General features: G+C 44.6%; 1 protein-coding gene across 6 annotated transcripts; it reads right to left on the bottom strand.

Annotated features, from left to right (window-relative positions):
• Positions 1–300: 300 nt before the first annotated feature.
• Positions 301–23,672, bottom strand: LOC123933557 (zinc finger protein 658B-like). 6 transcript variants are annotated; one of them, XM_045992858.1, is made up of 7 exons: positions 23,355–23,672; positions 22,847–23,008; positions 21,092–21,150; positions 6,734–6,875; positions 6,152–6,247; positions 2,715–3,953; positions 2,410–2,589 (listed from the first exon to the last, which is right to left on the bottom strand). In XM_045992858.1, the coding sequence occupies exons 3-7, from the start codon at positions 21,104–21,106 to the stop codon at positions 2,561–2,563; spliced, it is 1,521 nt and encodes a 506-aa protein (XP_045848814.1). In that variant the 5' UTR covers positions 21,107–21,150; positions 22,847–23,008; positions 23,355–23,672; the 3' UTR covers positions 2,410–2,560. The 6 variants fall into 6 exon arrangements, with proteins under 6 accessions (XP_045848809.1, XP_045848810.1, XP_045848811.1 ...); XM_045992853.1 differs by having other exon boundaries at positions 301–3,953; XM_045992854.1 differs by lacking the exon at positions 23,355–23,672 and having other exon boundaries at positions 301–3,953; positions 22,847–23,049.
• Positions 23,673–25,646: the final 1,974 nt, after the last annotated feature.

Genomic DNA, 25,646 nt, shown 5'->3' with positions numbered 1-25,646 from the left:
CACCCTGTTCACTCCTGCCTCCATAGGAATTCATTTTTCTTAGCTTGTAGTTTATCCTTCTAGCCTTTCTCTTTGCAAAACTGAGCAATTGTGTGTGTATCTTACTCCCTCTCAACTTACACAGAAGGGGGGCGCCTGGGTGGCTCAGTGGGTTAAAGCCTCTGCCTTTCGCTCAGGTCATGATCCTAGGGTCCTGGGATCGAGCCCCGCATTGGGCTCTCTGCTTGGCAGGGAGCCTGCTTCCTCCTCTCTCTCTCTCTCTATGCCTGCCTCTCTCCCTACTTGTGATCTCTGTCTGTCAAATAAATAAATAAAATCTTTAAAAAAAAAAAAAACAAAAAAAAACTTACACAGAAGGGAGCATGCCATATGGTGGACTGTACTCTGTGTTCCTCACTTAACAGTATGTTGGGGTATAGAATTTCAGAATTTGTCAGGCATGTCCCCTGTAATGCATTCTGTACTACCAACATACAAAAACACACGGGGGGCCTGTAGTGTGAGAAGTCTGTCATGGTAATTATTAATCTATGGGGAGATACTTCCTACCGACACCTATTTCAACACCCGCTACGTAAACCAAACGTGCATAACGTGTGTATGCTGTGTACAACATACCAAAGCCTCAATTCCTCAGGTGCACCTCACGCATCTGGGGCTGTGAGCGGTGCCACCGAAGGCCTCATGATCCCACAATGAGCACCGTTAGCATCAGAGGTATCTTATGCCACAGCTTCAAAATCTTGTACCACATCCGAATCCTGACTTCTAGTGTTACATTATTTCCAAAGAAAATGTATCCACATTTCCCAAATTGATAGATTTTCCCTCAAGATTAATTCCTTTCTTACACAGAGTCTGATTATTTTTCCTCAAAATCTTTCATGCATGTAAAACACTGATAACAGTTCCACTCGAGTATCAATTACCTGAAGATCAGTAAGTTGTGCTTCTGTAAATGCTTTTATACTTCTGTGGCATTCTTTGTGATTTGAGCCTTGTGACCGATTCCTCTGAGACACCTTCTCAGATTCATAGGTGGACACTAACATACAGGACGTTCTCGGCTCTCTCCATGCGGGCTCTCTGGTATTTCATAAGATCTGACACAGAAACTTTCCCAGTATCCGTTCCAGAGAGAGCCCACCAACCTCCACCCCATGTTGTGTCTTTCGATGCCAACTGAAGACTGAATCTCCCCAAAAGTTCTCCACATTACTACAGTAAGGTCTCTCCCACGGGAGCTCTTGGTGTTGATGAAATTCCACTTCACGCAGGAGGGCTTTCCACGTTTGCTGTACCTTAGGGTATCTCCCTTGTGTGAATTACCTGATGTTTTGTGAGAGTCGACTTCTTGCAGAATGACTTCCCACATTCGTTACATTCATAGGGCTTCTCCCCCGTGTGTGTGCGCTGATGAACTGTGAGGGTCGACTTCATACAGAAGGACTTCCCACATCGCTTACATTCATAGGGCTTCTCCCCTGTATGAGTCCTCTGATGATTAATGAGGTTTGACTTCACATAAAAAGTCTTCCCACATTCCTTACATTCAAAGGGGTTCTTTCCTGTGTGAGTTCTCTGATGTACAGTGAGGTGTGATTTCATACAGAAAGATTTCTCACATTCATTGCATTTATATGGTTTCTCTTCTGTGTGAGTTCTCTGATGTATGGTTAAGGCTGATTTATAACAGAAAGATTTCCCACACTTGTTACATTCATGGGGCTTCTCCCCAGTGTGTGTTCTCTGGTGTTCAATGAGGTGTGACTTCTGGAAGAAGGTTTTTTTACATTCCTTACATTCATAGGGTTTCTCCCCTGTGTGTGTGCGCTGATGTTTTGTGAGGTGTGACTTCTGGAAGAAGGATTTCCCACATTCTTTACATTCATAAGGCTTTTCCCCTGTGTGTATTCTCTGGTGTTGACTGAGGGCTGACTTCATATAGAAGGATTTCCCACATTCATTACATTTATAGGGTTTCTCCCCTGTGTGAGTTCGCTGGTGTACCGTTAAAGTTGACTTATGGCGAAAGGTCTTCTGACATTCGTTACATTCATAGGGTTTCTCTTCTGAATGTGTCCTCTGATGATCGGTGAGATTGGACTTCATAGAAAAGGCTTTCCCACATTCACTACATACATGGGGTTTCTTTCCCGTGTGATTTCTCTGATGAATGTTAAGAAGTGACTTCACATAGAATGACTTTTCACATTCATTACATTTAAAGGGTTTCTCTCCAGTGTGAGTTCTCTGGTGTATGATCAAGGTGGATTTCATATGGAAGGCCTTCCCACATTCGTTACACTCATGTGGTTTCTCCCCTGTGTGTGTTTTCTGGTGTTTAGTGAGGGCTGATTTTTTATAGAAGGACTTCTCACATTCATTGCATCCATAGGGTTTCTCCCCCGTGTGGGTTCTCTGGTGTACTATTAGGATCGAATTCATAGAGAAGGCTTTGCCACACTCATTACATTCATAAGGTTTCAAACCAGTGTGAATTTTCTGATGTTTAGTGAGGTTTGACTTCACACAGAAGGTTTTCCCACATTCATTACAGTCATAGGGTTTCTTCCCCGTGTGAGACACCTGATGGATAATTAAGGCAGATTTATAGCAGAAGGATTTCCCACAGTCAGTGCATTTAAAGGGTTTCTCTTCTGTATGCTTCCCCTGATGTACATGCAGGGTTGACTTATAGTAGAAGGACTTACCGCACTCATTACATACATAGGGTCTCTCCCCCGTGTGTGTTCTCTGATGGTCAGCAAACTGTGACTTCTGTAAGAAAGTTTTCCCACATTCATTACATTTGAAAGGTTTCTCTCCTGTATGTGTTTTCTGATGTTTAGTTAAGTTTGATTTCACACAGAAGGATTTCCCACACTCCTTACATTCATAGGGCTTCTCCCCTGTATGAGTCCTCTGATGATGGTTCAAGTTTGATTTGGCATAGAAGGATTTCCCACACTCGGTGCATTGATAGGGCTTCTCTCCTGTGTGAATTCTCTGATGGACTTTGAGGGCTGAGCTATGACGGAAAGACTTCTTGCACTCGTTACACACATAAAGCTTCCCTTCTGACCGTGTTCTCTGCTGATCGGTAAGGCCTGATGGCACGGGGGCTTCGCTGTAGTCACTGAGTTTCTCCCCTGCCTGAGATCGCGGAGGGTCCATGAGTTGTGATTTCTGAAGGGTGTTTCTAGATGTATTACTTCGACAGGGTTTCTCTCTTGTGTGTGTCTTCTGGTGCTGAATCAGGTGGGCCTCCTGGTCAAAAGATTTTTGGCAATGACTACATTCAACCGTTTTCTCTCCTGTGTGAGTTTCAGAAGGTTGAGTGTCATGGGACTTCTTGCTGAAATTAGTCTGATTTTCATTACATTCCACATTAACTTTCTGATGTTTTAAGAGGGTTGACTTCAGGCACTCACTGACCTCACAGCGGTTCTTCCTTGTGTGAGTTTCCTGAAAGACTTCAAGGGCTGCCTCATCTCTGGTATTTCGCCCTTGTTCCTTAGAATCACAGGACTGCTCTTCTGTTTGAGCCCTCGTAGGTGTAATGACAGCTGCCTTATTAAGAAAGATTTCTCCACATTCATTATTTTCAAAAAGTGGCCCCAAAGTTTGAATTTTCTGTTGCTCAGTACAGCCCTCAATATGACTTGGGGATTTCCCACCTAGGTTCTGTTCACCAGACTTTTTTCCAGGATGAGTATTTCCTTGGTTATTACCAGAGAGTAACTTCCCAAATGCATTAATTTCATCAGAGTTCTTACCTGAATAATTGTTATTACTAATAATTGATTCTGGAACATTTTCCAGACGTTTTCCATGAGAGAAATCCTGACAGGGTATTTCTCTGAAAACATTTTCTCTCTTCTTAGTCAGTGATTTTTTGTTGATGAGTGAAACTCGCCACAGATGTTTGTCTTGGTCTTTCTGGCTTCTGTCTGTAAGGTCATAAAGAAGAAAAATTAAGTGTACTTCAAAAATGTTAACACATTTCCTATGATTACCAAAATCAAGATAATCAGAACATCTGTCACCATATTCGGTTAACCCAGGCAAACTGTGTGTGGTTAGAACAATCAGCATCTACTCTCCACAGTACTTACTGTACTAGTAACCACAGTCACCCTGCTGCACATCACATCCCCAGAACCCGAAGTCCGTCATTTTTAAGAAGAGAAAAAAAAATCAAGCTGATTTCAGGCATCCATAATAGAATTCAGTGCTAAAAGCAGTGGAGAAAGAATTACAAAATCCTTACAGACTACAAGTAAATCCCAATAATTTTATATGTAGACAAAGGGATACTCAGTTGAAGTAAGACCAGCAAGTCTGTATTTGTAAGAATGCAGGGAAGTACTGTTCTCATGAATTCCTAAAGAACCTACTAGCAAATGAACTTTGGTCAAGAAATGGTGAAATGTAATAGAGCAGAAGACTGCTTTTGAGAACTGATTTGCTTACCAAGTCTAGAACTAAAGCAGGTCAGAATAAAACTAAAATCTAAAGGACTTCAGGTTTTAGAATTAGTAGATGTTAAATTTTAAACTTCCCCCAAACATCTTCTCCCCAATCTGCCACATCGGTAAACACCTCCCACGCCTAACCCTTACCCTTGTCCCTCTCTCAAAGGCCACCTCCGACTCAGTGGCAGACCTGCTTCTCCACACCCTGCAGCCCCGCCTCCTCACCCGCACCAGCTCGGAACTCGAAGCCCCCATCACTGCTCACCTGAACCACTGCAAGCAAGTCCGCTCTGCTGAGAACTGAAACCATTCACACCCACACAGCCCACTCCCTAGGTTAACCTGACCAGTATTCTGTCTTCAGAACAGGACTGTACTACTCTGGGACACTTGCCCGGGAAGCTAAAATTTGCAAGCAGTTTTACTGTTCAGTTCAGAATCTTCCCCCCCCAACCTTTTAAACAAACTGTTCAACATTCCCATAAATAATAAACTTATTCTCCAGGACCCTTCAATCCTTCTTGTGTCCACACATCCTAAAGTATATTATAGTCCTTACTCAATGGTTATCAAGTTCCAATGTTAAAAATATACCTGGAACCATGCCCTCAAATGCTATAAATAACCTGATTTTGTTCAGCTTCCTCCATGGCACTACGGAGACTGTCAGCATGAGCAATAAACTGCAATCTGCCAGATCAGTGGGTAATTCTGGCGGCGCTCTGGGGGAAGCAGCTCTGCATTCTGTCTCTGCTACTTTCGTCAACCACCCTCACGCCCATCTCTGATTTTCTCTGGCCAGTAGCCAGAGAAATTCTTTTAAAACACTGTTTTGTGGAAATCCATGAACAGTTGTCCCTCTCACCTAAAGCAGAATTAAAGCCCTTAGCTTGTCCTGTAAGGCATCATCTGGGCTCTGGCTATCTCTCTGAAGTCAGCCCCTACCAACGTCCCTCTCAGATGCACCCCTAGAGCCACGGTGGCCCCCTGCCATTCCCAGAGCTCTTCCAACCAACAGCTGCCACAAGAGCGTGGTCTGGCTCTTCCTTCTCCCTGGAAACCCCAGTATCCCGCTCTAATGTGGACCTCATCAAAAAGGCATTCTCTGACCACCTTTTAAAAGAGCACACCTCACGATCTCCTTTTAGCTTTAATTCTCTTCATGGGTCTTGTCACCACTTGATAAGTAATTTTTTTTTGTTTACATCTATCTTTTCCTGCTCGCTTATAAGCTCTAAGAGCTCAGGAACAACGTTAGTTCACCAGCGTATCTCCAACACCAAGAACCCGAGTGGCATGCAGGAGGACCATCTGCAGATGGATGGATGGATGGACAGATGGGTGGACAGACGGATGGATGCATGGATGGCCAGAGGAAAAATAAAGAGGAAACAGTCCATGAAATGGAGAATGATGAATACTAGAGAAAGAAACCAAAGACAAACTTCTAAGACGAAGAAGGCAGGGGTTCCATACTGGCTATCAGGCAGAAGAATGCAACACGGCATTTACAAGTGACAGGCAGGCGTGACTTGGGTTACTGAAGGTCTGCTAGCTACTTCCAAAGGTCTGAGGGCCCAAAATTGAATTACAGAGACACACACCAACAGAACCGACCCACCTGGGGCCTGATTTCTGTAGGGTTCTTCTTTCCTCCACAATGACTAACTCACCTTGATCACCCTGGTCTGGGAATTCTGCCTCTGAGGGCCACAGCTCTCCTCCTTGCTCCAGCCTGAAGATCACCTCTGGTTTGGTGAGGCGACACCCTGTAAGTGGAACACAAGGTAAAACTCGTCACAGCTGCTTCCATATAAGGCCCCTGGAGGACGAGGAAGGTGCAGCTTCAGGAACCACATGATAAAGGTGCCCGTGTGCACCTTGCATTAGGGAGGCAAGAACACTGCATGTGCCCGATGGGAACATCTCATACACAGAGTATCACTTTTTTTTTTTTTAAAGATTTTATTTATTTGACAAAGATCACAAGTAGGCAGAGAGGCAGGCAGGCAGAGAGAGAGGAAGGGAAGCAGGTTCCCTGCCAAGCAGAGAGCCCGATTCGGGGCTCGATCCCAGATCCCAGGATGCTGGGATCATGACCTAAGCGGAAGGCAGAGGCTTTGACCCACTGAGCCACCCAGGCGCCCCTACATGCTGTATCATTAAACACTCCTTCAGGGGCCCACAAACTCTGGCAGCTACGAAGGAAGAAAGGAAATGCATGCTGTGAGACATGACACAGGGAACACCCTCACCCACTGAGACCAGGTGACTGTAGTTCTCCAGCATCACGTCCCGGTACAGTGTCCTCTGTGTGCCCGTCAGTTGTAACCACTCATCCCGGGTAAAGTCCACAGTCACATCCCTGAATGACACGGATCCCTGACCAGCACATTTCTGTTCAAGCCAAAGAGAGCAGCATTGGGTGACATAAACAGACAAGTGGGAGACAAGTCTTAACATGTTTACTTTGCAAGTTTACTGTAAAAGAGGATATATGGGGCCTACTCTATAATGTCTTTTGTTTTTACTTTGTGGATAAAGTGAATATGATGGGAAAACCCAGAAAACCCAGTATTGGCTTATTAACTCAAAAAAAAAAAAAAAAAACCAAAAAACCCCACAACTGAAGTTCCTACTGTGTTTCTGAAACTGTCTTACTCTGCAAGGAATATTAAGGAATATTAAGCTAAATAAATCCTGTTCTTTTTTCCTGCCCTTAAGGAGCCTAAGCCTTTTTTTTTTTTTTTTAAGATTTATTTGAAAGAGCATGTGAGTTGGGGGAAGGAATAGAGGGCAAAGGAGAGAAGCAGACTCCACGCTGAGCCCAACAGGGAGGTCGAGCCCAGGCCCCTGAGATCATGACCTGAGCCGAAATCAAACGTCAGATGCTCAACTAACTGAGCCACCGAGTCTTAGCCCCAGGAGCTTCAGTCTTAATAAGGAGACAAATCAGATTTATGAACACTTACGCTGTAATAAGGTATCATACGAGCTGTGCTAGAGTCATTTACAGAGAGTATTAAGTCATGGCAGGAAATAGGGTTCTGTTTTGTATTGTCAGGTTGGGCTTCACTAAGCAGGCGGTCATCACTAATGTGACGTGAGCAGGGCCAAGGAGTCAGGAGACGCACCCAGAAGTGTGACAGAACAGTGGGTAGGGCTGTAAGATGACAGAGATTTGCCAAGGTGTCCAGGGATACACTACAGAGCAAGTCTGGGTTCACTCCTGTACTGCAGTGTCTCCAGAATAATTCTCCCTCGCCTTAAGAATAAAGTTTGAGTATCTCCCAATTTATTTACTTCTTAACGGTAATATATACAGACTGCCAATCCACACAATAATGATAAGCTTAATTTGTTTCTTTTTCCTGGCTAAAAGTTAAATGTAGACAACCTACTGTTTCCTTTCTGCCAAAGCATCCTGGGCCCTCGGCAGGCAGCAGGTGTGCCTGAGGGTAAGGAGGAACCATAAAGGACTTGAAAGCAATCAGCCTTACAACTCTCAAATCAATAACCTGACCTTACAACTTAAAGAACCAGAAAAACAAGAAAGTTAAACCCAAACCCACCTGCTGGAAGGAAATAATAAGATTAGAGCAGAAATAAACAAGAGAGAAAAACAACAGATAAAATGAAAACAAAAGCCAGTTTTTTGAAGAGATGAACAGAACACATTTTTGCCTAAATGGACTAAGGAAAAAAAGAGAAGACTCAAATTGCTAAAGTCAGAAATGAAAATAGGAACATTTCTACCAGTTCTGCTGAAATAAAAAGGTTTATAAAAGAGTAGTATGAACAACTGCATGCCAACAATTTGGGTAACCAAGAGGTAATAGAGAAAATCCTAGAAACACAAAACCCAGTCAAGGCTCAAACAGTACGAAACAGATGGTCTGAACAGAACTGCAACTAGTAAGGAGACTGGGTCAGTAATGAATATCCCAACAAATATAGTCCTGGACCCCATGGCTTCACTGTATCGTTCTACCAACATTTTATTTATTTATTTATTTCTTCTACCAACATTTTAAAGAGGAGATAATACCAATCTTTCTCAGACTTTTCCAGAAAATTGAAGGGGAGTGAATACTTCCTAACTCATTCTGTGAGGCCAGCATCACCCTGATACCAATGCCAGAAAAAGACACTGAGAGAAACCTACAGACCATTATCCCTTATGGACACTGCTATAAAAATCCTCAACAAAATACTAGCAAACCAAATTCAGCGGCACAAAAAAAGGACTACCCACTATGGCCAAGTATGGTTTATTCCTGGAGTGTGAGGATGGCTCCAAATATGAAAATCAACCAACACAATACACCACACATTAAGGGAATGAGGGGGAAAAACAATCATCACCACTGGTGTGGAAGAAGCGTCTGAGAAAATCCAACACTCGTTCTTCACGATAAAAAGACTCAAGAAACTAGGGGTAGCAGGAACTCACCTCAACATAATAAAAGTCATACATGGGGGCGCCTGGGTGGCTCAGTGGTTTAAGCCTCTGCCTTCGGCTCAGGTCATGATCTCAGGGTCCTGAGATCGAGCCCCGCATCGGGCTCTCTGCTCAGTGGGGAACCTGTTTCTCCCTCTCTCTCTGCCTGCCTCTCTGCCTACTTGTGGCCTCTCTGCCTACTTGTGACCTCTCTCTCTGTCAAATAAAATATTAAAAAAATAAAAAAATAAAAAAATAAAAGTCATACATGAAAAACCCACAGCAAACATGGCACTTACTGGTGGAAGCAGACAGTTTTTCCTCTAAAATCAGGGAAAAGACAAGGATACTCACTTATGTTCAATCTAGAACTGGAAATTATAGCCAGAACAATTGTGAGAGAGAGACAGAGAGGGAGGAAGGGAAAGGAAGAAAGAAAGGAAGGGAGAGAGGGAGGGGAAGGAAGGAAATGAAACAAAACATTCAAATTGCAAAGAAGTAGTAAAATTTGTCTATTTGCAAATGGTATGTAGAAAACCCTAAGGAGTACAAACAAACAAACAAAAAAATGTTGGAGTTAATAAATGAATTCAGCAAAGTAGCAGGAAGGATACAGATCAACACCAGGAAGCAGCTGCATTTCTGTACAGGAACAACAATCTGAAAAGGAAGTTATAAAAACAATCCCATTTACAATCGCACCAAATGGATAAAATACTTAGGAATTAACAAAGGATGTGAAAAATTGCACAACGAACGCCACAGAACACTGCTTAAAGAAATTAAAGACATACCTAGGTGGGAACACAGCCCACATTCATGGATTGGAGGACTTAATATTGTGAAGGTGTCAACACTGCCCACAGTGATCTACAGAATCAATATAATCCCTATCAAAACCCCAGCGACGTTTTTTACAGAAATAGAAAAACTCATCTTAAAATTCACATGGACTCTCAAAGGGAGATCCTTTGCCCTAGTAAATACCCAAAACAACCTTGAAAAAGAAGAGTTGGAGGACTCATACTCCCTGGTTACAAAACTCACTACAAAGCCACAAAAATCAAAACAGTGTGGCACAGGTACATAGACAGACACACAGACTAATGGAAGAGAGCCCAGAATTAAACCCTCACATTTGCGGCCAATTTGGAAGGGTGCCAAGACCATTCCATGGGTAAAAGACAGTCTTTCCCATTTCTGCAAAGAGGACATCCAGATGGCCCACAGACACATGAAAAAGTGCTCCACATCCCTCGGCATCAGGGAAATACAAATCAAAACCACAATGAGATACCACCTCACACCAGGCAGAATGGCTAAAATTAACAAGTCAGAAAATGACAGATGCTGGCGAGGATGCGGAGAAAGGGGAACCCTCCTACACTGCTGGTGGGAATGCAAGCTGGTGCAACCACTCTGGAAAACAGCATGGAGGTTCCTCAAAAAACTGAAAATAGAGCTACCCTATGACCCAGCGATTGCACTGCTGGGTATATATCCTAAAGATACAAATGTAGTGATCTGAAGGGGCACGTGCACCCGAATGTTTATGGCAGCAATGTCCACAATAGCCAAACTATGAAAGAACCTAGATGTCCATCAACAGATGAATGGATAAAGAGAATGTGGTATATATACACAATGGAATACTATGTAGCCATCAAAAGAAATGAAATCTTGCCATTTGTGACGACGTGGATGGAAATAGAGGGTATTATGCTTAGCGAAGTGAGTCAATTGGAGAAAGACCACTATCATATGATCTCCCTGATATGAGGAAGTGGAGATGCAACATGGGGGGTTTGGAGGGTAGGAAAAGAAAAAATGAAAGAAGATTGGATCGGGAGGGAGACAAACCACAAAACACTCAATCTCAAAAAACAGACTGAGGGTTGCTGGGGGGAGTAGGGACGGGAGAGGGTGATGGGGTTATGGACATTGGAGAGGGTATGTGCTATGATGAGTACTGTGAAATGTGTAAACCTGGCGAGTCACAGACCTGTACCCCTAGGGATAAAAACACATTATATGTTTATTTTTTTTTAAAAATTAAAATTAAAAAAAAAAAAAGACAGTCTTTTCAACAAATGGCACTGGGAATATTGGGTATCCACAGGCAAAGAATGAAACTGGGCTCCTATTTAACACCACATTCAAATATTAACTTAAGGTGGATCAAAGACCTAAACATACTATTTTAAACTATTAAACTCTTAGAAAAAACATAAGGCAAAATCTTCATGACACTAGATCCGGCTCTAATTTTTTGGATCTGATGCACAGGCAACAAAAGGAAAAAAACCAAAGTGGACTTTCTGAAATTCAAGAATTTTGTGCATCAAAAGACATTATCAACAGACTAAAATGCAAACCACAGAATGGGAAAAAATATTTGCAACTCATCTATCTGATAAGGCATTAATTCCCAGAATATATAGAAGGCTCCTAAAAACAACAACAACAACACCACAAATACCACAAACATCCAATTCAAAAATGGGCAAAATTCTTGATCGGGTATTTTTCCTAAGAAGACACACAAAAGGCCAATAAACACATGAGAACATGCTCAACATCACTGATCACTAGGGAAATGCAAATTAAAACTACAACGAGATACCGCCTCACACCCATTAGGACAGCTACTATAAAACACATGCTTGAGAGGACGTGGAGAAAAGCTGGTGGGGATGTGGAATGGTACAACCAGTACGGAAGGGCATGGCAGTTCTTAAAAAGTGAAAAACAGATTTACCATATGACCCAGTAATTCTACTTCGGGTTCTATACCCCAAAGAACTGAAAGCAGGGTCTTAAAGGCATATCTGTACTGCCGTATTTATAGCAGCATCACTCACAATAGCTAAAATGTGGAAGCAATCCTAGTGCTCATCAACAGACAGAGAAGCAAAGGTGGTATGTACATAAGATGGAGTATTATTCGGTCAGAGAAAAGGAAGGGCGTTCTGACACTTGCTACAATATAGATGAACCTTTAAGACAGTATGCGTAAGAGAATATCATAGAGACCGAGCCGAATGGTGGTTGCTCGGGACAAGAAGGGAGGAATAGAGAGTTATTATTCAATTGGCACAGAGCTTCAGTTTTATAAGATTCTAAAAGACTTACAGGAACAGACGGTGATGGCTGCATGACATTATGAACGTATTAACACCACCGAACTCTACCCTTCAAATAATTAAAATGGTAAATTTTCTATGCCACAAGAAAAAAAATTGTTCCTTAAAGAATGAACCCATCAAACTACACGGCTGGAGAGATATACCATGATAATACTCATCAAAAGAAAGCAGGGGCCTATCTTCTTTTCAGACAGAGCAGACTTCAAAGAAAAGCCATCAAGGATAGGAGAGAGGCTTTCATAATGAAGAAAGTGTCAACTCGCCACAAAGATATACTAATCCTTAACAGATATGTGCTTCTCCCTCTGACCTTCTCCCCTCTCATGCTCTCTCTCACTGACTCTCTCTCAAATAAATAAATAAAATCTTAAAAAAGAAAAAGAAGAAGAAGAAGAAATACACAATCTATGTCTATATCTATCAAAGAACATGGGTCGATAGTCAAATCTGTCAGGCAAAACCTGACAGAACTACAGGGAGAAAGAGATGAATCCCTGGTTACAGTTAGGAGACTTCAAGATCACGCTATCAGAAATGGACAGATCCAGCCAGGGGACAATCAAGGACAGAGGTGACCTCAACACCACCATCCATCAACTGGATTGGAGTGATATCGATCGACTACTTCGTCCAACAGAAGTAGAATACATTCTTCTTACATTCACATAGAACATTCACCACAAGGGACCACATTGTGGGCCATAAAACACATCTTAATAAACTAAAAGAAACTAGAAATCATACAATTTCTGCTCTCAGACCTCAGTGGAATTAAACTATAAATGAGTAACAGAAAGATAACTGAAAAACTCCAAGATATATGAAGATTAAACAACATACTTTCTAAATAACTCATGGGTGAAAGAAGAAATCTCAAAAGAAAATTTAAAATAGTTTGTACTGAATAAAAATTATAACACCATGGATGAAAAAAGTGCACAATGCAAAAAAGCAGTAGAGCGAGAGACATGGCACTTAGTGCCCATATTAGAGAAGAGGGAAAACCTAAGATCAACCACCAGAACAAGAACTAACTAAACGTAAAAAGATGAAAAGAAATGATAAAAATTAGAGTAGAAATCAAATGGAAACGTCAAAAGAAATTGTAAAATCGAAAGCAACAGAAAAAAAAATCCAATGAAACCAAAAACTGATTCTTTGAAAAGATTTTAAAAAAAATTCAATAAACCTCTAGCTAGGTTTTCTATGAAAAGAGAGAGGACGCGACTTACGAATATATGAAATGAAAGAGGTGACATATCACTACAGAGCCTCAGGGTGGCGAAAGAGTAACAGAGGAATATAATGAATAACTCTATGTCCACAAATTTGATGACCTAGAGGAAGTGGACTCATCCAGTCAAAGACACAACCTGTCAAATATGCAAGAAGAAATACACAGGGCACCTGAAGGCTCAGTCAGTTAAGCAACTGCCTTCAGCTCAGGTCATGATCCTGGAATCCCAGGATCAAGTCCCACATCAGGCTCCCTGCTCTGTGGGGAGTCTGCTTCTCCCTCTGACCTTCTCCCCTCTCATGCTCTCTCTCACAGTTTCTCTCTCAAATAAATAAATAAAATCTTTTTTTTTTTTAGATTTTATTTATTTATTCAACAGACAGAGATCACAAGTAGGCAGAGAGGCAGGCAGAGAGAGTGGGAGAAGCAGGCTCCCTGCTGAGCAGAGAGTCCGATATGGGACTCGATCCCAGGACCCTGAGATCAAGACCAGAACCGAAGGCAGAGGCTCAACCCACTGAGTCATCCAGGCGCCCCTCAAATAAATAAGTAAAATCTTAAAAAAAAAGAAGAAGAAGAAATACACAATCTACATCTATATCTATCAAAGAACATGAGTCAATAGTCAATAATCTTGGGGAATCTGTGTGGCTCAGTCAGTTAAGCCTTCGGCTCAGGTCATGATTCCAAGGTCCTGGGATCAAGACCCACATCGAACTCCCTGATCAGCAGGGAGCCTGCTTCTCCCTCTCCCTCTGCCTGCCCCTTCTGCCTGCTTATGCTCTCTATCTCTCTGTCAAATAAATAAATAATATCTTTAAAGATAAATAAATAAATGAACAAATAAAATAATTAATAATCTTCTAAAACAAAAGGCACCAGGCTTAGATTGGTTCATTGGTAAAAATCCTACCAAACATTTAAGGAAGAAATTATACTACCTCTCTACAATCTCCTCTAGAAGACAGACACAAAGGGAACAGTTCCTATTTCATTCTATGTGGCCATCATTCCCGTAATACCAAAATAAGACAGACTTCCCAAGAAAAGAAAACTACAGACCAGTATTTTTCATCAACACAGAAGCAAAAATCCTCAACAAAATCTTAGCAAAATGAAACCAACAACGCATAAAAAGAATTATACATTACAACCAAGTAGGATTTTTTCCAGATATGCAAGAGGCTGGTTCACTATTCTAAATCAATTAAAATAAACCATTACCTCAATAGCTAAAGAAGAAAAATCACATGATCATATCTATAGATGCAGAAAAAGCATTTGACAAATGAAAAAAAAAACTCTCAATAAACTAGGAATACAGGGAAATGACCTCAACTTGACAAAGAATATCTACAAAAAACCCTAGAGCTACCGTCATACTTAATGGTGAAGACCTAGAAACTACACCACTAACATCAGGAACAAGGCAAAGATATCCCCTCTCACCATTCTTCCCCAACATCCTACGAGAAGTCTTAGTTAATACACTGACACAGAGAAGGAAATAACAGCTATGCTGACTGGGAAGGAAGAAACAAGCTGTCTTTGTAGATGACATGATTGTCCATGTAGAAAATCCAAAAGAATTAACAACGAAAAAAAGTCCTGAAGCTATTAAGTGATTATAGCAAGTTTGCAGGATATAAGATTAACATGTAGCAATCTCTTTCCTATATAATAGCAATAAACAAATGAAATTTGAAATTAAAAACATAACTTCAATTTCGGGGCGCCTGGGTGGCTCAGTCGGTTAAGCATCTGCCTTCGGCTCAGGTCATGATCCCAGGGTCCTGTGTCCTGGTTTCTGGGTGAATGTACATGAAATTATGGTGTTTTAAAAGACTTCATTTGAGAGAGAGAGTGTGTGCGTGTGAGAGAGAGAGAGAGCACGAGCAGGGGCAGAGGGAGAAGCAGGCTTCCCGCTGAGCCCAGGCCTGACGCTGGACTCGATTCCAGGACCTGGGATCATGACCTGAGCTAAAGGCAGTCACTTAAGTGACTGAGCCACCCAGGAGTCCCTAGCCAGGATTTTTTTATATACAATTCCAAAGACATGCTCCACAGAAGAAAGAACTGATGAACAGGACTTCATTAAAATTAAAACTCTCTGCTCTGTGAAAGACACTGTCAAGAGAACGAAAAGGCCAGCCACAGACTGAGAGAAAATATTTGCAATAAACGTATCTGATAAAGGACCGTTACCCAAAATATATAAAGAACTCTTAAAACTCAACAATAAGAGAGGTGGCTGGCTGGCTCAGTCAGAACACGCGACTCTTGATCTCACAGCGTGGCGATTACTAACAAACTTAAAAAACAAAAAACCTCAACACTGAGAAAACAAACAACCGAAGACCTTAAGGGACACCTCACCGAAGATATACCAATGGCAAATAAGGATATGACAAGGTGCTCCACATCAAATATAATTACAGAAATGCAAATTAAAATGAAAACCCACTTCACACTTATTACGATGCCCCAAATCCACAACACTGGTAATGCCAAATGCTGGTCAGGACGCGAGGCAACAGGAACTCCCATTCAGCGCTGGTGGGATACGAAATGGTACAGCCAGTGTTGAAGCCAGTTTGATGGCTTCTTACAAAACTAAACAAATTCTTTTTTTAAGATTTTATTTATTTGACAGAGAGAGAGACAGCGAGAAGGGGAACACGAGCAGGGGGAGTGGGAGAGGGAGAAGCAGGCTTCCCACTGAGCAGGGAGCCAGACGCAGGGCTCGATCCCAGGACCCTGGGATCATGACCTGAGTCAAAGGCAGACGCTTAGCGGCTGAGCCATCCAGGCGCCACAAAACTAAACAAATTCTTACCATACAATCCAGCAATCACACTTCATGGCATTTTCTCAATGAAGTTAAAAACCTGTGTCCGCACAAAAACTGCACAAACCTGCACATGGACATTTATTTCCGCTTCATTTACACTTTCCAGTACTTGGCAGCGACCAAGATGTCTTTTAGTACGTGACTCTGCATAATCAACTGTGGTCCATCCAGACAACGGAACATTATGCAGGGCTAAAATGAAAGGAGCTGTCGGGGCGCCTGGGTGGCTCAGTGGGTTAAAGCCTCTGCCTTCGGCTCAGGTCATGATCTCAGGGTCCTGGAATCGAGCCCTGCGTCCAGCTCCCTGCTCAGCGGGGAACCTGCTTCCTCCTCTCTCTCTGCCTGCCTCTCTGCCTACTTGTAATCTATCGCTGTCAAATAAATTTTTTTTTTTTTATTTGACAGAGAGAAATCACAAGAGAGGCAGGCAGAGAGAGAGGAAGGGAAGCAGGCTCTCCGCTGAGCAGAGAGCCCGATGTGGGACTCGATCCCAGGACCCTGAGATCATGACCGAGCCGAAGGCAGCGGCTTAACCCACTGAGCCACCCAGGCGCCCCTGTCAAATAAATTTTTAAAAATCTTTAAAAAAATAAAAATAAAATAAATTATCAGTGGCTGCCAGGGGAGGGAGAAGGAAGGGATAAGTAGGGAAAGCACTGAGGATTTCTAAGCACAGTGAAAACACAGTTGACCCTGGAACAACAAGGGTTTAAACTGCATGGGTCCACTTATACTCAAGATTTCTATAAATACAGTACTATAAATATATTTGCTCTTATGATTTTTTAATGATTTTTTTTCTCCAGCTTATTTATATCATAAGAATACAGTACATAATGCATACAACATACAAAATATGTGTCAATCAGCTGGCTGTGTTATCTGTAAGGCTCCTAGTTAGTAGTAGGCTATTAGTAGTTAAGTTTTGGGAGTTAAAAATTAGATGTACAGGGCACGTGGGTGGCTCAGTGGGTTAAGGCCTCTGCCTTCAGTTCAGGTGATGATCTCAGGGTCCTGGGATCCAGCCCTGCATCGGGCTCTCTGCTCGGCAGGGAGACTGCTTCCCCCTCTCTCTCTGCCTGCCTCTCTGCCTGCTTGTGATGTCTCTGTCTGTGAAATAAATAAAAACTTAAAAAAAAAAGTTAGATGTAAATCTCTGAGCAAGGAACTGGCACTCCTAATCCCCATGTTGTTCAAGAGTCACCATATTCTCTAGGACACTGTGATGGTGGATACACGTTATACATTTGTCAAAAACCTAGAGTGAGTGCCGAGAGTGAATCCCAGTGTAAACTATGGACTCAGTGATTCTGATGAGTCAGCACAGGTTCATCAATTATATCAAAGGCACCGCTCTGGGCGGGGGAGGAATGTCGATAACGGGGACGGCTATAGTTGGGGGCCCAGCAGCACATGAGAAATCTCTGTATCTTCCACTCAATTTTGCTGTAAGCCTAACCTTGTTCTAGCAAAAAATAAATTCTCAAAGCCACATCAACAACACTCCACCTTGCATGATCTGAGACAGTATTCGCAGAAGGGAAAGGAGACCCCAGTTCTCCTGGATGGCCCTGGTGGGTGTTCAGGTAAGATGGTCTACCCAGGAAGAGGGGAGTTTGGTTCCCAAATAAGACAAAGCCTACCATTTGTCTAGTCAGCCATGGATACGTGTCAAGCACCTACTAGGAGCGAGGCACAGGGTGAGGAAGTCAAAGTACAAAGATGAGCACGATGTGTGTCTGGACTTTGAAGGGCTAACGCTCTGTGGACACACACAAGTAATCTCCACACGAGGGACAAAGTACAGTGACAGGGACAGCACGGGATATTGTGGGAATACAAGGGAGAAAGGCAATTAATCTGGGGGGGGGGGGGCAAAGAAAAAGGACAAGAAGGGCTTCCCGGCTGAGTTATCCCCAATTTAGCTCAGAGACTCAGAATATGAAATGCAGCAAGGATCCAAGTCACCCCACAGAGCAGGAACACGAACAAAATGCACAGGCAGGCAGTAACCCACATGCTTAGAGAATTAGGTCAGGTTTGGGATCACATCACAGTTTTACTTGCACAGTACCACCAAACTGTAAATTCCCTCAACAAGGGACCGGGTCTCTACATCGCTTTGATTAGAGTCTGTGGCACACAGTTCATTGTCTGGCACATTGAACAAATACCCAATACGCCAATGTTGAATAAAGTGGAAAGAGTATGAAAATTATGGGGCACCTGGGTGGCTCAGTCATTAACCGTTTGCCTTTGGCTCTGGTCATGATCCCAGGGTCCTGGGATCGAGCCCCACATCGGGCTCCTTGCTCCGCAGGAAGTCTGCTCCTCCTTCTCCCACTCCCCCTGCTTGTGTTCCCTCTCTCACTGTGTCTCTCTCTGTCAAATAAATAAATAAAATCTAAAAAAAGGAGAGAATTAAAAATTTTTTAAAAGTTTTAATGAAACAGAGAACTAGGAAGGGGTCACACTCCCAACAGCCTTAACTTCCTAAGGAGCTTAGCCTTGCCCCTACAGGTGGCAGGAAGCTACTCCCCTGCTCTCCGTATTGCAGGGGCGCCGTCTGAATAACATTTGAGATTAAAGAGCTATGGGTTGTTTGGGGGTTTTTTTTGGTTTTTTAATTTTTATTTATTTTAAAGATTTTATTTATTTATTTGACAGAGATCACAAGGAGGCAGAGAGGCAGGCAGAGAGAGTCAGGGAAGCAGGCTCCCCGCTGAGCAGAGAGTCCAATGCGGGGCTCGATCCCAGGACCCTGGGATCATGACCCGAGCCAAAGGCAGAGGCTTAACCCACTGAGCCACCCAGACGCCCTATGAATTTATTTTAAACAGAGAGAAAACACATGTATGTGAGGGAGGAGAGGGGCAGAGGAAAAAAATCTTCAAGCAGACTCCCCGCCAAGCACTGAACCCGAGATGGGGCTCGATCCCACAACCCACAAGATCATGACCCGAGCCGAGACCAAGAGTCAGACAGTCGCCAACTGAACCACCCAAGCACCCCAGAATCACATTTCAGATTGATTACTCAGGAGGACAGACGTAATCTGGGGGACAAAGAAGCGAGCAGCTCTTCCAACAGTTCAGGGAAGAGAAAATTAAGCTCTGCAAGGGGAGAAAGAACTCAGTAGGAAGGATAGGTTTAAGAACTGTTGCCATTAAAACCAAAACAAACACACAAACAAACAAAAAACTGTTGCCATCTTAAAAGTAGTAAAACTGAGATGCACACATGATGAGGTGAGGGAGGGAAGGCTTCAGGATGAATCCCATTCCAGCGCTTCCTTTAACTGGGGCCCGCGGCTGGCCCACCATCCGACAGGGGATGGGCAGACAAGATTAGACGGGGGCTGGGGGAGGCTGCAAACCATCATTTTAACTTCGGAACATGGAAAACAGAGGAGACTCCAGGCACCGGCATGAAGAAGGACAAGACGTGAGGGGAGAGCCCAGGCTCTGGCAACACTTGGTACTACCACCACAGGGGGCAGGAAACAGAAAGGACCGGCAGAGTAACAGGAGGACGGAGTGCAGGATGGGAATTTGGGGAAAAGCCGTGAGAATGGGCCAAAGAGGAGGAGGATGCCATGGGAGAGACAAAGAAATCAGAGTAGGGAAAAAGCCAGAAGAACGATGTCACAAAATGCCATAGAAAGAGGCCTTTCTAGAAGGCCAAAGTGGGTTAACGGCCACATGCAGCCGAACGTTCTAGTAAAATAAGGTCTGGAAAACATCCGCTGGCGTCCACGGCAGAGCCATTACTGCCAAGTTTTATCAGGACATATTTAGGCAAGTAATGCAGAAGTGAGGATACCCCAGTGGATTGAAATGCGAACGGGTAGGCAGATCCTTGTACCTGAATGGTCACAGCAGCACTATTCTCACGGGCCAAAAGATGGAAACAACCCCAAGTGTCCATTAACACACAAATGGATGAACAGAAGGTGAAGCATCCGTAAAACGAAAGATTATGCAGACACCGCAAGGAAGGAAGTTCTGATACATGCTACGACATGAACCCTGAAAATGCTACATGAAGTGAAAGAAGCCAGACACAAAAGGACAGAGACTGTGTGATTCCATTTATATAAAATACCTAGAATAGGGAAATTCAGAGAGACAGGAAGGAGATTTGGTTACTGGGGCTGGGGGGACAGCGAGTTCCTTACTGGCCAAGGATGACAGAGATTTGTCTGGGAAGCCGAGAAAGTTACGAAAATAGAGGTAACGGTTGTACAACATTGCGAAAGTAATTCATGCCACTGAGCTGTACACTTCCAGTTAAATGGTTAAAATGATGAATTTTGTTATATATACTTTATCAAAATGAAAGAAACGTGAGCGAATAGTGCATAAGCATTTGCCAAAAACGGAGTTTGAACCATCTGCCATCCAACTGTTTGAGAAGTTAAGAAGAAGCTATCCCTTTCTTTCGTGCCTCCAGAGAGCCTGACGGTTTTGTCCCTAGATCAGAGCGGATGTTCAGAAAGCTCTCCAGAGTCCAGCAGCACTTTGGTCCCTAATAAAACCTGAGTTCTGACCTCTACCTCCAGTGGAGAATGATTACAGGCAAACAGGGGGTGACCAGAAGGCTCTTCACCACCTGAAGAACTTCAAAGACGATTCATCGCCAGACTCCAGGGTCACTAAGTCTTTCGTCCCAGGAGTAACTGGCCGGGGCCTCTCTGTGGTCACTGAAAATCCTATGTAGATAAGGAAGCTCAAGGACAAACGTGAGGCTCACCTGTGACGATCAAGCAGTCACATGACTCACAGCCACCACCGCAGGTTTCAAAGGTACCACTCACTCTTTATTTACCCAGAAGCAGCTTTTCATCTATTTTGACTTTTCTACTCTATGAAGACACTTATAAAAACCACAAAATCTGCTGAAAAATGAAATACGGAATAAAGAAAAGAAACCACTCACCTGGGATTTGTTCATTTCCTGCTGTTCTGGGTAAAATGTCAAACGCTGGGAAGGCACACCTGTTAAGAGGAGGAAAGCCCACCAGGGTAATGATAGCCCGCCGGCCCTGCAGCTCCCCGGTTCCCATACAAACTCCTACATACCAGCTGGCTAACCTCTGATCCTGGAAAAGAGAAGGAAGGTAACATCCGTCCCCCTTTGACTTGTTAAACCTGCACTGTTTCCTACTGCTTTAACTATGTCCCCCTCCCACTAACACAGAAACATTTAAAACAAAACTTATTATTGGAGGATTTTGTGAGAGAGTGTGTGCGTGTGCACGCGTGGGGGAGAGCAGAGGGAGAGGGCCAAGCAGACTCCATGCTGTGTGCGGAGCCTGACAAGGGGCTCTATCCCATGACCCCAAGATCATGACCTGAGCAGAAATCGAGTCAGATGCCCAACAAACTGAGCCACCCAGGGTGCCCCTTAAAACAGAATTATTTGAGCAAATGCTGGCATGTCAAAATATGAAATACAATGTCTTCATTTAAACTGATCTTGTAGGGCGCCTGAGTGGCTCCGCTGGTTGAACTACCGACTCGGGTTTGGCTGGGGTCGTGATCATGGGCTCCATGCTGAGTGTGGAGACTGCTTGGGATTCTCTTTCTCTCCCTCCGCCCCTCCCCCCACCACTTGTGCACCAGTGCTCTTTCTAAATAAATGTAAAATCAGGGACACCTGGGTCGCTCATTTTATTAAGTGTCTGCCATCGGCTCAGGTCACGGTCCCAGGGAGCCAACTTCTTCCTCTGCCTGCCCCTCCCTCTCTCTCCCTCTTGCTCTCGCTCTCTCACTCTATCTCTGGCAAATAAAGTAAATAAATAACAAATAAATAACTAAATTTTAAAAACCAAAAAAAAAAAAAACACCCTTGATGTTGCAGGGGAAAGCAAACCCTAAAGGTTATTTAGTGTATCTGATTTACTAACAATAACATTCACTCCGAGTCCAAGAATCCTCAAGCTTTGGGGAAAAGGGATACATACCTTAAACATAAATATTTTAAGAAACTGTTTCTTCTAATTCAACTGGTGTTTCTCAAAAGCATCTTTTTTTTAAAAAAAGATTTTATTTACTTACTTGACAGAGATCACAAGCAGGCAGAGAGGCAGGCAGAGAGAGAGGAGAAAGCAGGCTCCCCGCTGAGCAGACAGCCTGATGCGGGGCTCGATCCCAGGACCCGGGGATCATGACCCCAGCCAAAGGCAGAGGCCTCAACCCACTGAGCCACTCAGGGACACCTCAAAAGCATCTTTTAAGAGGAAACTTATCTTGATGTGATTGTGTGGACAGGACTGAGCCAGGAGTCAAGAACTCTGGCTTCTATTCACCTCTTACCATCCTAGACAAGTCATTTCTCCTTTCAGGTTCTCTTCCCCTCTTGCACCAAATGAGACAGAAACAGAAAACCCTGGCAAACCCTCCTGAACTACTACTCTTGACCCTGTAAGATCAAGATCCGCTGTGCAAAGACCGTGGAAGACACAAGTACACATCTCCAGATGCCTGGCCTGGTGACAGGTCACGGTTAGAAAGCAGCCCACCTTCTGGAAAGAATCAGTGGAGAATGAAGGGAGGAAAGAGTGCTCTTTACGGTAGAGCTGAAAACAAAAGCTTCCCAGCTGTGGAGCCAACTAGGTGACATTTCTCACACAATCCGTCCCCTGCCACCACTTGGCCCCAGCTCCCTTCTCCTGTCTGCAAAGTGACTCACAGCTCCTGAAGGTGGTGAAATCAGTCGGGGCCCGCTGTGCTCTTTTTCTGCCTTTCTTCTGCCTCTGGTCCGGAGCTCTGCAGAGGGTTCCTCCCGGTGGAATTCCTGCTCCCGGAGCCCGCCCCTTCCTGCCTCAGTAGACCTGCTCTGCTCCAGGAGAGCCTAGGGAAGAAACTCCCTCCAGCTGGAGCCTTCATCAGAGACCCCAGACCCGTCTCCCAGAGAACACACGGCCCCTCTCAAAGAACGCTAAGCAGGGGTGGGAGGACAAAGGCGGGCTGGCCGCGGAGAAGCGCTCTCAGACCCTGGACAGGACAGATGCGCGGGGGCCCCCGCGCCCGGGGGTTGGGCACACAGCGGGGAGGCCCCGCTGCTTCCGCGCGCCCCCCAATCTGCACCGACCCAGGGAAACACTAAGGAGCCCAGGGAGTCACACCGCCGCGGGCGAGCCGGGCAACACATTTCGGTCACGGATGTACGGCATGTAGGGCACTGGTTCCAATCCTACCTCGGCGACCCCCGGCCGGTGGCAGCCAGCGCTCAGTCCTCCCGGCCGCGCACCGGCCCCTTCGGCACCTACGAGGATGGAGACCCCGCGGCGAGCGCTGCCAGCCCCCAAAACGCGGCCCTTCCTGCGCGTTCGCTCGGAGGCCCCTGAGGCGCCCCCATTCTGGGTGGACACGGCCCCCGCCGGGGGAAGGGGGAGAGGCGACCTGAGCGGGCTGGGGTCTGCCGCCACCCCCCACGCCCCGCGCGGACCAGGGTCAAAACCTCCGCGACCCGCCTCCCGCCTCGCACGTCCGCCACCGCCCAGGTCCCGGGTAGGCCCAAGACCCCCAAGAAACCCCGCGGCGGAAAGACGCGCGCCTGCGCACTGAGCCCGACGCCGGCCTGGCCGCGCGCGCTGCGAGCCCCGTGGGAGGCTCCGCCCATGTGTGGGGCGGGACCTGGGCGAACACGCCCCTCCCCAATTTCACCCGGACTCCCACCCCAGCCCCACCCGTTCAGGCTCCCACATCACCCCGCGTCCCGCACGTGTCCCCAAACCCAGCTCCGAGGCCTCTCCTGCCAGGCGGTGGCGGGGGCTCTTCAAAGCCGCCCCACGAGGCAGATTGGGGAGCACAGATGAAAAGTTTGAGCCAAATTAGCCCTTGCAATCCACTGCCCAGCCAAGCAGTTTTTAAAAGATGTGAATGAAAACGAAATAAGGGGGAGGGGGATCACAAACATTTAAGATAAAGTACACAAAAATCGAAGTTAAGTCAAAACGCACAGAAACGAGAAGAAAAAGGGGTTTCGCACCTTCTCCCAGAGGTGACCATACGGAGGCGTTGGGTGAGCATCCTTCCGACAGTTTTATCATAAAGAAAAATTTAAAAGGATCATGAGAGGCCAGAGCACAGACCGAGGACACTGTAACTCTGTTCCAAATGATGAGGGGCCTTTGGGATTGGTGGGAGACTGAAGTTTGCCGTACATCGTCAGCTCAACCCGGGACCATGCTCAAACACAAGGTTAAACACCGAGCTCACACATCAGAGTAGTTTTACCTGGATTCAAGATTGTAAAGTCTAAAAGCAAATTCTCTCTTTCTTTCTTAATTTTATTTATTTATTTGTCAAAGAGAGAGCACAGCAAGGGGGAGCGGCAGGCAGAGCCCAGCAAGGAGCCCCAGGCAGGACTCTATCCAGAGATTCTGGGATCACCACCCGAGCCAAAAGCAGCCAGAAGGCAGACACTTAACCGACTGAGCCCCCCAGGCATCCCTAACACCAAAAAATTTTAAAGAGTTTATTTATTTATTTGACAGACAGAGAATACAAGTAGGCAGAGAGGCAGGTAGAGAAAGGAGGAAACGGGCTCCCTGCTGAGCAGAGAGACCCACGCGGGCCTGGATCCCAGGACACTGAGACCATGACCTGAGCCGAAGGCTTAAGGCTTAACTCACGGAGCCACTCAGGCACCCCTCTAAAAGCAAATTCTTAAAGCATAAGTGAATTTTAGAACATAAAATCCATGGATGGGAAACACAGGACAGCAGGCTAAGAAACCTTTAAGCTGAAAATGGACTGGTTTTACGTTAGAAAGTCACACATTTCAGTTTCAGATTAAAAATTGGAACAAAGGGGCGCCTGGGTGGCTCAGTGGGTTAAGCCTCTGCCTTCGGCTCAGGTCACGATCTCAGGGTCCTGGGATCGAGCCCCCACATCGGGCTCTCTGCTCAGCGGGGAGCCTGCTTCCTCCTCTCTCTCTGCCTGCCTGTCTGCCTACTTGTGATCTCTGCCTGTCAAATGAATAAATAAAATCTTTAAAAAAAAAATTGGAACAAAGCTTAAAGACAAACTAGGAAAAGGTTTTTATAACTTTCATGAGAAACAAAGGCTTTATAACCTTAATTTACTAACAGCTCTTACGAATCTTTAAAAAGATCAGCATGACGATTATCACTCCTTTAACACATGAAAAGGGATAATAAATATATGAAAAAAGTCCCTCGTGACAAGTAACAGACGTGTAATGTTTAAGATATTTTTGTCTTCCTTTCTTTCTTTTTTTTAAGATTTCCTTATTTATTTGAGAGAGAGAGAGAGAGCATGAGCACAAGCAGGGAGAGGGTCCTTCTGCTTCTCCCCCTCCTTCTGCCGGCCCCTCCCCTGCTTGTGCTCATGCTCTCTCTCTCTGAAATAAATAAATCTTAAAACAAAGAAAGAAAGGAAGACACCACCTTGTTGTATAGGCATAGAGCTGGCTATATGACATCATGTTTGTGGAAATATGACTGTAGATAAAAACATGTTTG

Source organism: Meles meles, chromosome 21 (genome assembly GCF_922984935.1).
Source record: "Meles meles chromosome 21, mMelMel3.1 paternal haplotype, whole genome shotgun sequence".
NCBI classification, from domain to species: domain Eukaryota; kingdom Metazoa; phylum Chordata; class Mammalia; order Carnivora; family Mustelidae; genus Meles; species Meles meles.
The sequence above is the reverse complement of the archived record's forward strand: the minus strand, read 5'-3'. Positions and strand labels throughout refer to the sequence as shown.